Below are 16,239 nucleotides of genomic sequence, written 5' to 3' on the forward strand. Positions count from 1 at the left end.
AGGTTTACTGCAAAGGAAACCATTTAAAAACCCTAGTGTGTAATGTTTGGCCCCTAGGTGGCATCGTTGTACAATAAAAACAAAAAAACAGTGTCACATCAAGCAACAAAACAACAGACGAACATGGCGGCTACTTAATCCTACTTATGTAAAATAAATAGACATTTCTCGACCTATTTTTATTTATTTTCTAAATAAAATAATATTGGTATGATATTTTTGACGAGTATTTAAACATATTTAGATTCTTTTAGTGAATCGTCGTTTTTGCACCAGCAGGAGGCACTAAATATTACACACAGTCCCTTTAAAATAACGAGGACGAACGGGCATTATTTTCCCAACTCCCCACAAGAGGTCACCCTTAACCCACAAACACGCTCATAAAAAGGCAAAGAAGAATCGGTCTCGGCGTGTTTGTTTATTTCTGCCCCAAACGTCACGTTTCTCTCTTTCTGACATTTCCCAGTCGGTACTCCTGTCTCCATTTTCCCCTTCTGGTTTCTCCCCACACCATCGATTTAATTTAATCGTCCCGTCGGGGATGGACCCTGACCGCACTGGGGGACGCCCCACTCCTTGTTTTCCAGCCTAAAAACATTGCGGTGTGGCAGCCTCGTCCAGATCATGTAAGTCGCATCAAAAACAAGTTTGTCGCCATCGCGTCGAGCGCTGGTTGATTTCCTGAATGTCAGACAACGAAACAGAAATACTAATGGAGATTTTTAAAAGACGAAAAACTTTATACTGGGACGAATGAGACTCCTCTTTTTTCCTCCTCTCCGAATTGAAAGTCAACCTTCATCCCAGTGACGACTCATGGATGTGGGGGAACGCCACGAAACACGTATAAATTTATGGTAAGCATTTTTTGCCGTCTGTCTTTATCCCTCCATTTGTCTTTTACTCGATTTCTCTGTTTTTCTGTCTGCTTTTAACTCTTTCTCTAGTCTGTCGTTTCTTTCTCAATTTATCTATCTCAATCTGTCTATATCCGTCTCTGTCTCTGTCCCTTTCAGTCTGCCCCTATCTTTCTCCATCTGTCTCTCTCTCTCTCACTCACTTTTACTATTCTCTCTGTGTGTCTCGCTGAGTCTCTGTCTCCCCTTCTCCATGTCTTTCTTTTTACCTATCTGTCTCTCTCTTTATCTCTAACTGGCTCTCTTTCTCTGTCCCTCCATCTTTTCATTTTGCCCTCTCTTTTGACTCATCTGTTTTCTCTTTTAAGCCACCCGTCTCTTTCACTTTGCCCAGGTGTTGTCCTCGATCTGTTCTATCTCCATCTACCTGTCTCTCTCCTTAAACATGTTTCTATACATCTATATCTATTCGAGGGCAGCACGGCGGCACAGTTCTGAGGTCGTGAGATCGAACCTCCTGTGTGGAGTTTGCATGTTCTGCCCGTGCTTGCGTGCATTTCCTGCGGGCACTCCGGTTTCCTCCCACAGTCCAAAAACATGCATGTCAAGTTAATTGGCCGGTGCAAATTGTCCCTAGGTGTGAATGAGCGAGCGGATTGTCTGTCCCTGTGTGCCCTGCGATTGGCTGGTAACCAGTTCGGGGTGTCCACTGCCCGAAGATAACTGGGATCGGCTCCAGCACCCCCGCGACCCTACTGACGATAAGCGGTGCAGATAATGGACGGATATATCTATTCATTTACTGGACTGTCTCAGAAAATTAGAATATTGTGATAAAGTTCTTTATTTTCTGTAATGCAATTAAAAAAACAAAAATGTCATTCATTCTGGATTCATTACACATCAACTGAACTATTTCAAGCCTTTTATTATTTGAATATTGCTGATTTTGGCTTACAGCTGAAAAAAACTCAAAAATCCTATCTCAAAATATTAGAATACTTCCTCAGACCAAGTAAAAAAATAATTTATTAACAGCAAAACTAAATCAAACATTTGAAAATGTCCATTGATGCACTCAGTACTTGGTTGGGAATCCTTTTGCACGGATTACTGCATCAATCCGGCGTGGCATGGAGGCAATCAGCCTGTGGCATTGCTGAGGTGTTATTGATGCCCAGGATGCTTCGATAGCGGCCTTCAGCTCATTTGCATTTGTAGGTCTGGTGTCTTTCATCTTCTTCTTAACTATACCCCACAAATTCTCAATGGGGTTCAAGTCAGGGGAATTAGCAGGCCAATCAAGGACAGTGATGCCATGGTCAGTGCACCAGTTACTGGTGGTTTTGGCACTGTGGGCAGGTGCCAGATCATGCTGGAAAATGAAATCCTCATCTCCATAGAGCTTTTCAGCAGATGGAAGCATGTAGTGCTCTAAAATCTCTTGGTACACAGTTGCATTTACTCTGGACTTGATGAAACACAGTGGACCAACACCAGCAGCTGACATGGCTCCCCAAACCATTGCTGACTGTGGGAACTTCACACTGGATTTCAAGCAACTTGGATTTTGCTCCTCTCCAGCCTTTCTCCAGACTCTGGCGCCTTGACTTCCAAATGAAATGCAAAACTTGCTTTCGTCTGAAAAGAGGACTTTGGACCACTCTGCAACTGTCCAGTGCTTCTTCTCCATAGCCCAAGTCAGACGCTTCTTCCGTTGTCTTGAGTTCAGTAGTGGCTTGACCATGGGAATACGGCTATTGTAGCCCATTTCCCGGACACGTCTGTGAACTGTGGCTTTTGATACCTGGACTCCAGCTTCAGCCCACTGTCTTTGAAGCTCCCCCAAATTCTGGAAGCGGCTCTTCTTCACAATTTTGTTAAGGCTGCGGTCATCTATCTATCTATCTATCTATCTCTCTTGGTTGTGCAGCGTTTCCGGCCACATTTTTCCCTTCCAACAGACTTTTTGTGGATATGCTTTGAAACTGCACTCTGTGAACAGCCTGCTCTTTGAGAACTTTCTTTTTGTGTCTTACCCTCCATCAGGAGGGTATCAATGATGGTCCTCTGGACAGCAGACAGATCAGCAGTCTTCCCCATACTTGTGATTTAGTTTACTGAACCAAGCTGAGTGTTTTTAAGGCTCAGGAAACCCTCGCAAGGTGTTTCGAGTTAATTAGATGATTCAGGTGATTAGTTGAATAGCCTACTTGTATACTTTTTCATGATATTCTAATATTTTGAGATAGGATTTTTGAGTTTTCTTAAGCTGTAAGCCAAATTCAGCAATATTCAAATAATAAAAGGCTTGAAATAGTTCAGTTGATGTGTAATAAATCCAGAATGTATGACATTTTTGTTTTTTTAATTGCATTACAGAAAATAAAGAACTTTATCACAATATTCTAATTTTCTGAGACAGTCCAGTATATATTTATGTCAATCCATCTAATCCACTTTTCTCATTCAGTACCTGCAGAATTTCTCTTCCCATGCATCGCTTTCTCACAGTCTTTGAATCAATACATATCTATCTAAATTATTATTCCCATCCATCATTATTCTCCCCTGCTGGGGTGGGCTCCAGCACCCCCGCGACCCTACTGAGGATAAGCGGTGCAGCTAATGAGATGAGATTATTCTCCCCTCCCTCTACTCTCCAGCTCAATCTATTTTCCACTCTTGTTTCCATACAGTACACCCTTTATCCATCTAGTTAGTGTGTCATATTGCAACATTCTTTAAATTAAAGCTTGACTCCTTTTTTTCTGCCCCCCCTCTCCAGTCCACTAAATTTTGTCAAGCCGATGAGTTTAGTCATGGACGATCGTTTATCACGGCCTCATCTGTGCAATTCTGCTAAGAGGTAAGGATGAGCGCACGTTTGTCATTTCTGTTTCAGCACACACTTCTTTAAAGACTTCTGACATAATGAGACAAAACGCATAGGTGTGTCCCACCAAACCCCCTCTGATCCGCCATTGAGCCAGGCGCACGTCTTCACAATGTGACTCTTGTTGGCGAAAGGTCAACGACACGATGAGCATTCCTCCCGCACGAAATTGTTGTAGATGTTTTCAACAATCTTCGAACAACCCCTTCCCTCGTTTCACCCCCACCCCCATTTCCTGCTCTCGCAGTTTTAGTGAGAATTTGCCTTGACCATATGTTGAGGTCATGGGAAATATTTGGCAGGCACCACATTTAAGTCGCAATCAACCGGATGATCCCCCCGTCTTCTTGTGATCCACCTCTTTGCTTGTATACATTTTGACTTAAACAAAATCCCAAATTGTCGCATGTGATAGTTTGAGCAGAGGACACGATGGAAATTCCCATTAGTTCTGGTTTAGGGAGATGATGTCAGACGCTTTTATTCCAGAGGCTGGAATCATTAAAGGAGGGGTGCCTTTTCCACAGATTGTTATGTGCCTTCTTTGGCAACGTTTTTATTTTTTTTAAATTAAAGGTGAGAGCAAGAAAAGGAGCTTTAGACTGGTTCAAACTTTCCCTTCTTCCATTCCCACCCTGAAACATCAGCCATTTCACATTCAATTTCTTTGGATTCAAATGACATTAGAGTAGACCCCAGGTATATGACATTATTCCACTGGTAGGTATCGCAAAGTAAATGTTTGTACTGCGGGGATATAATTTGCCAACGAGTTGCAAACCTCAAGTAAAAACTAAGTACTGCTTATATGCGCATATGATGACATACCATAAATAATTTCACATGAAAAAGGAATTTTTTGTTTACCTTTGTTATTATGTGACCTCAGCTGGTCAAATGGAGTAGCGGATGGATGCATAGGGGGGAGGAGATCGTGACAGCAGATTAAAACTGCCACTTGCAAGAATTTTCATACCTTGGAAGACTGTTTCTGTAATCCCCTCCTTTTTAATTCTTCATTATCGTGATGATGGTTACAAACATGCAACAGAGTGAGGGTAGTAATTCATGTGCCTTCTTCATATTTCTTGACAACCAAAAGTTTTGTTTCCATTATCATCATTTTTTTGGTTCTCCCTTTAGCAACACTGCAAGTTTGGGACAGCAAATAAACACAGAATAATTCTGTATTGTGTGGCTCTAACTGTTAGTCTTACGGAGCACACAGAATTCTGACCTGAATGAAGAGAAAGGCATTGTGGGTGGTAGTTCAGCCAATAGCTTATCTGCTTTTACATGATGCTGTGACCCAACCCAATAGCAAGTCTGGATTATATCACATCATAAGACATAACGGTACATACCACAACATATGAATTTTAGTTTTTTGATTTGCAAAATAATTTTTTGATATTCCTATAGTGTGGAAAATGCCGTAATAAGGGGCAAAAGAACATCTTATTACACACCGGAAAGTAGAAACGTCGAAAGGCAAGGTCGCTCTATCGGAAGGTTCCACTGTACAAAAACACCCCAAGATAACTGCCATTAAATTAAAGGCATTTAAAAGTGAAGTTGCAGTCCACTGAAAAAAGGCAAACATTCAAAGAAGAAACAATCCTCATGAGGCGTTTTTCTCAATTTGTCAACTCTCATGCCCATCGTCATATTTCATTTTCCTCCCAAAAACTTTGGAGTTTCACAGTTGACTAAAATCCTCCGTTTTAGCACCGTCAGCGATCAGAACCCAAAAAACTGCGGTTTGTTTAAAGAAGCCGGCCACCCTTTTCTATAAACGGGACGGCACATGTTCTGTGGCCGATATTTTAGTGGACGGCCGACAAGTTGGCATGCACCCTTTAAAGGTTCTTCTTGGTCCAAGTTGTGAGCAGGGCAAGAGCCGCCGGCTTGGCCAAATTCCAGCCCGCGATAATTGCTTGCACGTTCGCACTTGTGCTTGTTGTGTAAGAGGGGCGGGACAGGGTTTGATATTTGGGCCCCTTAGTGGTTACGTACTTGACTTCAAACCAATAATGTCAAATTATAACTATAAAAACTGTCAAGTCAATCTATTAGGAATGTTGTGATGATGCTTTTACTGCATACTATGGAGTGTTTTTTTTCATTCTTCTGACATTTAACATGCATAAAAATCGTTTTCATATTTCATTTCATATTTTCGTTACCACAAATTGGAACACATAAGCGGAGTTTCCTCCAGAACTCAGTAAGCCCAACAACACGATCGTCGCTGAGAGGGGTACAAAGGTTTTGTTGTGTCGCTTTGCTAATTGAAGGCTGTTGTGAAATTTAACACGCATGAAAATTGTTTTCATTATCACCATTTTTAACACGTAAGCAGGGTTTCCCCTAGAATACTTTGTAAGCCCGACGCCACAATTGTCAACAAGAGGTCGTGAGGGGTTCAAAGTTTTTGGTGGGTTGTCGAGCCAATTAACGGCTTTTGTGAAATTTCACATGCATGACAATCATATTATAACACACAAGCAGGGTTTCCCCCAGAATAATCAGTAAGCCCAACGCCATTACTTTCAACAAGAGGTTATGGGTGGGGCAGAGTTTCTGGTGGGTTGCTAATACACTGTTGTGAAATTTAACATGCATAAAAAACATTTTCACACCATTTCTAACACTTAAGCAGGGTTTCCCACACAATACTTGGTAATCCCAATGCCTTGATTGTCTGTGGCTGGGCTAATAAATTGCTGGCGTACACTCTCGTTATGAAGTGTCAATACTAGTTACTGACAACAGTACTAAGATGTGTTTGTACCTATTTTATGAAGAGGAAAAAACCAAACCCACTAAGTTAAATTGTCTTTATTGTAATTGATACTTGCAGCAAGGATTTGTCAAAATTAAATCACTTGGATCCTTTATAAATCAATATTTATTATTATTGATGTTGGAACCGAGATCTTTCGATGCTGATATCAATTCTCAACTCTTGAGTCACAGCTACCAGTTATCGATCCCACAAGTACATGAAATTTCCTTTGCCCAAAAAAGCCTAATGTTTTGAAATCTTAAATCCAACTTTTGGTAGTGTTTCTTAACTATTTTACTGCTAATGACAACCATGGACTGTTTTTATGATTAAACAAACTTATGAATAAATGTCCACCTGTAACTCCAGACTTAGTACCATACATACCTCCAAGCTGTAATTGACCCTTTCCTTTCATCTTTGTTTCACTCAAGGCTAACACATCAACCTTCCTTTTAATCATCATCCTTCCGATCTCCTCTTTCTTCCACTCAGTCGCTTTACTTCCACATCCTCTCACATTTAGTGACCCTATAACTAGGGTTTGCGAGACCATGCGGTCCCCCGTCCCCCCCCTCCTTGCCTTGCTGTCTCTTAGGGAGTAGAGATAGAGAGGAGAGGATCACCAGTCTCCTCGCTCCCTCCACTTTAGTCGCCTCTTATGACACACAGCGGACCACAGTGGGAGAATTCTCACACCCCCTATAGGGAGATGCCCCCTCACCACAGGACAAAAAGGTGTTGTAAAAGGATAGTGGGATGTTTAGACGTGTTCTAAGGGATGGGCAGGGCACCTGAATGATGCAGCAGGGGTAAACCAGTGAAAGCTGCCGAGCCCTGTTGTTGAACAGAAAAGTGTGTTGTGTCACCCTGACCTGAGTGACATGGCCGCTTTCTTGTGCTCCCGTTTCATCTGGAGGGACAAAAGCATGACCAACTTAAGTGCCAAGGTGCTTAACTTGTTTGGGTATTTGGGCATTTGGGTAGGCCGTGGTCCCCAAAAAATCTGTATGTATTTTGCTACTTTTTCCTTTTTTTATTTTCTTTGTTTTTGTGTATGTGTTTGTCTTGATGTCGGTCACCTCTCTCGAGGGATATGACCAGGGTAGATAGATGGATAGATGCATAGATGAATATATGTACTATACTTGTAAAGATAACATGATATTTTAATTACCTTAGTGCGACGTGGCTTGAGCTGGTTGAGTGGAATAGCAGGTGAATGCCAAGAAGAAAGGAGATGGTGGATTAAAATTTAAACAGACTTTAAAACTTCTACTTGCTAAAGTATAGATCGGCGATTGGTTGTGGTTACATTCCCTAGCGGGCGTAACAATGTAAGTTCCTCTTTCGTATTACTTGATAATAGCAAACTTTTTTTAACATGGTTATCCGTTTTTTTCTTCTCCCATCAATGCAAGTCTTGGCACCCATTGCTAATATATAGAGTACAACAAATACAGTATTGTATCGCACCAAATGCCTATGTCTACATGAAAAATATGATATTTTAAATTGGAAAAAAAACAATAAAGGCATTATGGGAGGGAGTTCAACCAATAGCATATCTGCTTCTCCATGATGCTGTGACACAAACGAATTATTACTTGGAACAATAGCCAGATAGGCATCTTAGAGACATATGAAGCACGTAACCTGGACAGTCATACATATGAACGCTGCGAAGTTAGAATTCATTGTTGAGTTCGTATGTTGAGGATAATGCTGTAGCAAGGGGCCGAAACCCATCTTATTCCACAGCATAATGTTAAAACATCGTAAGGTAGGGACGCCTTAACCTGGGGGTCAACTGTATATGCAAATGCTATAAATGTTTTTTTTGGGTCGTTATAGAATTAAATAGTCTTTATTATCATGGATAACAACATAGCGATCATTGTTTGTAATAAAATTAGACATGGCACTCCAGGACAAGCACGCAATAAAGAACCGTAGGCCCTGAGTTGTTTACATTGACAAAACATAAAGGCTGAATTTTTATGCGACAAATTGCATCCAGCCAAACTGAACACATGTCAAAATTCCTTTCCGAGTAATTGCCACCCATGATCCTTGCACTGTTTATGAAGTATGACCCATCCAGACGATACGGCGTGAGCTAATTGGACCGACTTTAAAGTGGAGAATGAGATCACGTTCTTACGTTGGTCCTCGGGGCTAAAATATGGAATGGTTTAAGCTAGGTGTTGCCAATCCTAACAGCTGCCCATATAACACGCATGATGCCAGCATTACATAATGGAGAAAATGTAAGTTATTTTTTTTTCTAGGAAGACAAACTTGATCCTCAGGAATGTTACGTGTTAAGAATGCCATTCAAAGATGCTAAGCTCGGTTCCTCTTCCAATGCTGTAATATTTTCTCAAACCCTTTGTTGTGGGTTTTTTCTCCTTGGATGGTAAAAATTACTGTATTTTCCGCACTATAATTCGCTAGGATTATAAATCACACCAGCCATAAAAATGCAAGATTAAGAAGGAAAAACATGTATAAAATAAAATGAAACGACAACGGGCTGAATAAGTTAATGCCATACTAACGTTACATGACTGGTTATGCAAGTAACGACATAACATATGAAGAGTTTTTCAGATAACTAGCATAAAGAACATTCTTACCAATCAGCTTCTCTAAATGACTAAATCCAATAAACTTTTCATTCTCGGTGTCACAATAGACTATGCGCCGCTTCCTCCCTCTGCCTCCAACTCACTTACGTCAGACTCGTCCCCTCTCCTTTTCGCCAATCCCTTAAGTTTCTTGCTAATTCCAAACTTTCTCCCTGCCGCTCGAGTACCGTTTTTTTGCTGCATATTTCACCATTTGCAGCTTCTATTTTGCAGAATCTGACTTTCTTTTTGTACCATTTTTCTTCAGCTCTTCTCAGTTGTTTGTATACATTCCCGACAATGTTAAAATAATCAACACAGCCCTAGAGCGCCCTCTTGTGGTTTAGTGTGAAAATAACATGTTAAATGATATCATGTGTGAATAATTTTACACATAAGACGCACATAGTATAATTTGCATTCTTGTGAAGCCCCCCCACCGACCCCTGCAATTTATAGTCAGGAAAATATGGTAGGTTTCCCCGTGTTTTGCTCTGTGTGTTATCTGTGATTAGTATCGTCTGGTCTTGTCATGTGCCGCTAATCACTTCCTTACCTGCCCTCGTGTTCTGCCAGCTGTGTCTTGTCTGTACCACAACCTTGTATTTTCTGTTTTTTCTCTCACTGTCTACTATGCTTCTAATCGGTTATTCCTTACTCTTCAATCTGCAAACAAAACAACCCCAAAACAACCTTATTCCTCACCAGCTAGTTTCACTATTTTATGTATTTTTTTCATGTGACCATGTTTTGAACTATTTTTTTCTGGAAAAAAAAAACTCTCGAAATAAGCAAATTCATCTCGCTCACTAGCTATAATTACTTTGTACCGTATTTTCTCGACTATAAGTCACACTGGACAAAAATGGATGGTGTTATGAGTGCACTGCAGGAAAGAGGTCTAAATATAATGGAAGGTAGAGCTCTTGTTGGTGATAGAAAGGAGTGGAGAGGTGTTGTGAAAGGATATGGGGATTGTGGACGCGTTCTTATATCCTCTTGAGGGATATGACCAAGGTAGATAGATAGATAGATAGATAGATAGAAGAAGGAAAAAAACATGGATGAGTACATACGCTTCACTGCTATATTTTGTATGTTCATGATTTATATAAGTATGTTTAAGGTTTATATGAGTAACCTGTATTGTTTTTTGATAACATAATATGCTCTATAAAGAAAGTTAAGTGTAACTTACTTTTGGAAGATGAGATTCAAGAGGTCCTGGCTGAAAAAAAGCGATCCAACCGTTTTTTTCAACCACATCAAGCTTTCTTAATCCACTTTCATTTAAAAAGAAACGGCTCCCCTCTTCTTTACACTTTACACTAACCATATTGAATGGATGCACGAGATGTTAAACAATAAAAATGTCAAAGTTCTTAGCAGTATAGAATGTTTACAGACGAACTAGGAAGAAAAGCAGCTTTTATCTTCGGGGTGGATTCTGTTTTAGCTCTCACAGCACCACCATACGCTGGTAGCGGCAAAGAGAAGCACTACACTACTGTCTTGTACTCAGACTCTTGTAATGAGTTTTGTCATTTGTATTTGTGAAAAACAAACGGGAAAAATGATCCTTAAACTAGGCTAATATACAATTTCCTGTGGTGTGTATTCCCCTCCAGGCCGCGAAGCGTTTCCACACGGTCTCGAACTGGGGACCTTTCGCATGTTGCCGAATATTATAACCGCTGCACTACGGAAACCTTTATAATAGGAAATGTATTTCAAATCAGCTTCTAGTAATGACATCCAGTCATTTATCATTTTATAATATGTCTTTTTAGCAGTGTCAAGGAATTGTTTTCAATTATCGTTATTCAATTCCAGCGGTGAATTATCTCAATGTTGCTGTTTCAGTATTTCGGCCAAATTTTACACATTTTAATTTTTTCAATTTCGGCCCCAAATTGTCATTTCGGTGCATCCCTAAGCCAAACCAATGAACATTAAAAGTGACCCAAAGATATTATTGTTCGGTTCTTCCCACAAATGCTCTATAGTAGGGGTCTGGAACCTTTTTGACACAAAGAGCCGTAGAAGTTAGCCATAGGAGCACAAATATTTAAAAAATAAAAATGAGAAAGCCACACCATATATTCTAAGACAAACTTCAACAAAACCGCCAAACCTCTCCAGAGAAAGCAAATTCTTTAGCACATTTAATTTCATTTTTTGATGTTTGATTTGATAGAACATATTAAATAATAATACCAGAACATGTGTCACATATCAATATGAATGTACCACTTAAAACAAGTCTCCCTCCCGCAGTTACTTAGTTATTTTGACCTTCATTTTTGTCCTTAATAATGGTTTCAAAACAAGGTGCAAGCAAAGTTATTTTTGTAAAAATGTCCCAAAATACCGCAAACAATAAGGATGTTGTTGTCTTTACCTTTGTCGCAGACTGCTCAAAGCAAAAGAGCGAAGGATGTGCTTTTGTTGTGTGCAGAGATCCGCCCACTTCTAACCGCTCACCCAGACGAATTGCTCTAAGTGGTTTGCTGTCGTTTTGGGTTGTTCAGTTTGTTCTGTGGGTTTTCATCGTGAATTATCTCAACAGTGAACATGCAGAGTTTAATAAGCTTCCGTTTAAATTATTTCTTTGTGACTTACTGCCAAAACGGGGTATGATGGTGTGACATCCTGACTGTAAACTGTAGATGAGAAAGGTAAATGGTATGCATTTATTGAGCGCTTTTCAAGTCGATAACCTCCCAAAGCGCTTTACAAAGTGCCTCACACTTACCCATTCACACTCACACACCAATAGGGAGTCAGCCATGCAGGGCGCCTACCTGCTTATTGGGGGCATTAGGGATTCAGTGTCTTGCCCAAGGACACTTCGACATATAACACGGAGGAGCCGGGAATCGAACCTGCGACCTCTTGATCCCAAGACGAGCTCTCTACCTGAATGTGCCTTATATATCCTGGACTGAATATAGGTGTATCGGTGTTGCTTCGGCTTTGCACGTACCAAAATCGGGATGTAATAACACGACCTTGAAACGCCACATAGTAATGTGCAATAGTCATTTTATCTCCAAAGCAGATTTACTCATGAAGAGCCATAAAATGGTTCGCGAGCCTTAGGTTTCCGACCCCTGCACCAGGATGTGAGAGTCAGTTTTATTCCGCTCACGTGCATAGCAAAGTTTACACAATCCTCGTGCAAACCATTCAACAGTAACATTGACACTAGCGCTACCACCCATGAGAGCCATGCAGACCGGTCACACACCATTGAAGTAACCGATTCAACGTTGCCACGGCAATGCTTCTTTTTATAAGCTGTTCTACAATCGAACATATTTTAGCAGATGTTAACGGCAACAATAAAGCGAGTTTGTTTGATCTCACGGTCGCTTTTTGCCTCGCAGGACTCAAATGGACAACGTGGCAGTTAGCCAAAGAACTGGGAATAATGGCTGGTCTTTGTCGCCGACGCATTGACCGTGAATGCCAAAGAATGCGTGTTTGTGCGGGGAACATAATCGCATTCTATCACGATAGCCGTTCATGCCCGCTATCAAAATATTTCTTTTCTTGCGTTGGGTCTTCACGACAAATCTTGGGTTTGATCGTCATCCTTGGATCGATGTCCAATCCGGGGACGAGTCCCTCTTCTGGAACGAATCCTTTCCAGGACGTGAAGGTTTCAAATCCTCCCACTCTTGCCTTTTGTGCCCACGCTTAATATACATGTTCCCTTATCTGCAATAACACTGCAGGGTTTTACACAAACACGTTTATTTGACCTTGGTTATCTGTGTTTTGATGAGATTTTGTGGAGGATAAACTTGTCTCCATAACTTTTACTGTTGACGCCTTGAGTTAAAACGGGTTGCCAGAGGAGCCAAATGCACAACTTAGCCTTTAAATGGGTTATAAATCCTTCCATGAAACATTGGGCTCTAGTGTGTCTGTGGGGTCTATTGCTAGTTTTTAGGACGTCAGTATCCAATTTAATCCCTCACTACTTTGTACTTCACAGCCTCAGTGCAGCACATGTTGAAATCATGGTTTGTACGGGTGCTTGAAATCTTTTAAAATGTTGTGTTATAAAATTGCTTGGATTTGGGGTAAAGTGCTTGTAAATGCTTGAAATTGTTGCCATTTTCCCCGGCAGTCTGACTTAATGGACTGCCCATTATATGAAGTAAAGTAAAACGGGTCTGCTTAAAAACGACACTGACACACCTGCTTTGGTGGATTCTCCTTGCCATTGCGATTTTTTTTCTTTCCCTCGAGACTAACAGCTGCTGGCATTAGCTTGTATGGCGTTTTCATGATAACCGTATTTGTGCTTTTGAAAGTGCTTGAATTTGGAAAAGGTGTACGAACCCTCTGAAATATATTCTGCTACGCATTCTCCCTAATGGCAAATTGCTGCCAGCAGGGGCCCCGCAGAGCCCATTTTCTCAGGCCTGACGGCTTTTTTTTTTCTTGCTGTGCTGTTCACCAAAATGTGAACTGCACTGGTGCGTCCCTGCTCCGTTATCCTAATTCAATATTACTGCGAACAGGGACTGTCAAAGGGCACTTTTAAGTTGTGTGGCGTTCTGGCCCACTTAAATTGCATTGCTGGCCCACTTAAATTGCAATGCAGAGTTTTGGCCGCATTCCATTATCCTCGGTCCTATGTTGCTGAAAGCAGGGGCCAGTACAGCACTTTTTTGAATTGTTTTATTCTTTATTATTATTATTACTTTAGTTCAAGTTGCTAAAGCATGCCATTGTGGCTTGCTTAAAATGAACTGTGCTGTTCTGACAACAATCCCATTATCCCGAGTCAACTATTTCTGAGAGCGGGGGAAAAGGGAGGCAAATTGGTGTCATGCGTGGCAGCTGTTTTCTTCCATTCTGTCCGCTTGAAAAGCACAGCACCGACAGCGGCCTTGATCTATTATCCCCATTTGGCTATTGCTACGAGCACGGGCCCGGCAAAGTGCATTGTTTTATGTTTGCTTTTGTATCTTTTTTTTTTCCCACAATATGCTGTTGAGCTTTAATTTTTGTTAAATCTAATTGTTTTTATTTTAAATTTGTTTTACATTAAAATGTATTACTATTAGATCTAAAAATAATACGTTTATGTTGTCACTTTTATTAGCCACTGCCACCACTGGTTTGGAAGGGTTACTGCACTTTGAGTGTTGGTTGATTTCCAAAACTTTTTTGTGCAATTAGTGAGGTTGATGGTTTTTTTTCATACTTTGATTATGTTCGTAAATATTCACAATTCCATTTTATGTTTTTGTATAATTCTATATTACAGAAAAAAACTCAAAATATTATTGACTGCATTTTTGTGTTTTAAATATTGATTTTTAATGAGTTATAAACTTAGGAGCTGTTGAACCCTCATATATTTTTTCACGCAGTAGAGCTTTAATTATTATTTTGTTTCATTTTTCTTGGTGATTAAAAATTTTAAAATACTGTAAACGGTTGGGTTTTTTTCATTTAAGTTTTTCTTTTTGTCATTCGCTGTTGAGAGGCGTGACTCCACTTTGAGTGTACCATTATGTCCATTTTGGTGCACAAATTTTTGACCATTTTATGACGTTGATGATTTTTAGCGTGATTTAGTTCGTATCTGAATATTCATAAGTCAGATTTTTGTAAACTTTTTGCATTTTGAACAAACTCCGAAAACTCATCATTTGTTCATGGTAAATTAAATGACAATGATGGAAGTTTGTCTACTTAATTTAATTAGGTTATTTTCCCTTCTATTTCTTGCGGTTAACTGTAATTACTGCTCTTTTTTTCTTGTCCAAATCTCTCTGCGGAAACCGAACGAAGGTCTCGTTATCACTGAGAACTTTGTGTAACAAAATCTCACGGTCATTGATCATACAGTAGCTCGTAACGTACTATTTTTTTCTGTCCCATTCATCCAAGCAGAAAAAGACCGTGAGACCAAATTGTGCATTGAATAAACATTTGAGACAGGAAGTTGTGGATTTTTCCAGAGTTTCTTGGCCTCTTTCCCCCAAACTCACTAAACTCCTTCCGTCCTACGCAATTTTACGAATTAACGGGCATCGCAGAGCTTTTTTTTTTTTTTTTTTTCGAAGTGCAATTGTTGACTGCGACTGACCTCTCACCAAGTTACCAGCTGCAGCTCACGGCTTCGCTGTGTTGTGTCTTTCCTCGGGGATTGACCATCCTTCTGCAGGGACACTCATGAGCTACTCCCCCTTTTGACCCACTCCCACACTCTTAACATACCCTCTTAGCACTCTGTTTTGATGCTATTTGGTAAAAGCATTTGGGTAGGCCCTTGAATGAAATTAAGATCTTGCATATTTCTTGCATGTAAATACCACAAAGAAGTCTGAAGTTAAAAACGAAATTATTGTATTTTCCGAACCATAAGGGACTCCTGACAACCCCAAATTGGTCAGAAATTTGTAAGTGCGCCTTATCAGCTGGTGCGCCGTATACGTCGCAAAATACAGAGGATAAAAATGGGAAATGCATACAGTATTTATATGTCCGTTACTGTAGGTATTAAGTAGTATAGGCAGTTGTGCAGTGATTGATCAATCAAAAAACATCTCTGTCCAATGCAGAACATTTTTTCAGCGGGCAGCATGGCGGCGCAGTTAGTGCGTGTGTGGCACAGTTCTGAGGTCATGGGATTGAACCTCCTGTGTGGAGTTTGAATGTTCTCCACGTGCTTTTGTGGGTTTCCTCCGGGCACTCCGGTTTCCTCCCACGTTCCAAAAACATACATTTCAGGTTAATTGGCCGGTTCAAATTGTCCCTAGGTGTGAATGAGCGAGCGAATTGTCTGTCCCTGTGTGCCCTGCAACTGGCTGGCAACCAGTTCAGGGTGTCACCTGCCCATAGCTGGGATGGGCTCCGGCACCCCCGCGACCCTACTGAGGATAAGCGGTGCAGATAATTGATGGATGTTTGCAGCGAGAATCGACCCGTGTCACGGCACTAGACCACCAGTGTTACAGTTGACATACAAAAAAGCATTTTTTTTATCTAAATATCGCACTGTTTTTACTCACAATGCCAGAAACAAATGGTAAAAAG

The 16,239-nt window shown here is 40.6% G+C and overlaps 1 protein-coding gene across 8 annotated transcripts in view; it reads left to right on the forward strand.

The window, feature by feature from the left end:
* Nucleotides 1-404: 404 nt before the first annotated feature.
* cobll1b (cordon-bleu WH2 repeat protein-like 1b) overlaps nt 405-16,239 on the forward strand; it is a 47,868-nt gene continuing 32,033 nt past the window's right edge. For 3 of the 8 annotated variants that reach the window (XM_088352729.1, XM_088352722.1, XM_088352726.1), the window contains exons 1-2: nt 405-860; nt 3,649-3,729. Coding sequence is in view for 7 of the 8 variants with exons in the window: in XM_088352722.1 (XP_088208848.1) it covers nt 820-860; nt 3,649-3,729 (122 nt within the window). In the remaining variant the exon portion in view is untranslated. The remainder of the gene's footprint in view (nt 861-3,648; nt 3,730-16,239) is intronic. The other 5 variants (XM_088352723.1, XM_088352724.1, XM_088352725.1 and 2 more) reach the window with 5 other exon arrangements.

This window comes from Urocampus carinirostris, chromosome 14, assembly GCF_059441175.1.
Source record: "Urocampus carinirostris isolate Australia breed hairy pipefish chromosome 14, RoL_Ucar_1.0, whole genome shotgun sequence".
Taxonomy (NCBI): domain Eukaryota; kingdom Metazoa; phylum Chordata; class Actinopteri; order Syngnathiformes; family Syngnathidae; genus Urocampus; species Urocampus carinirostris.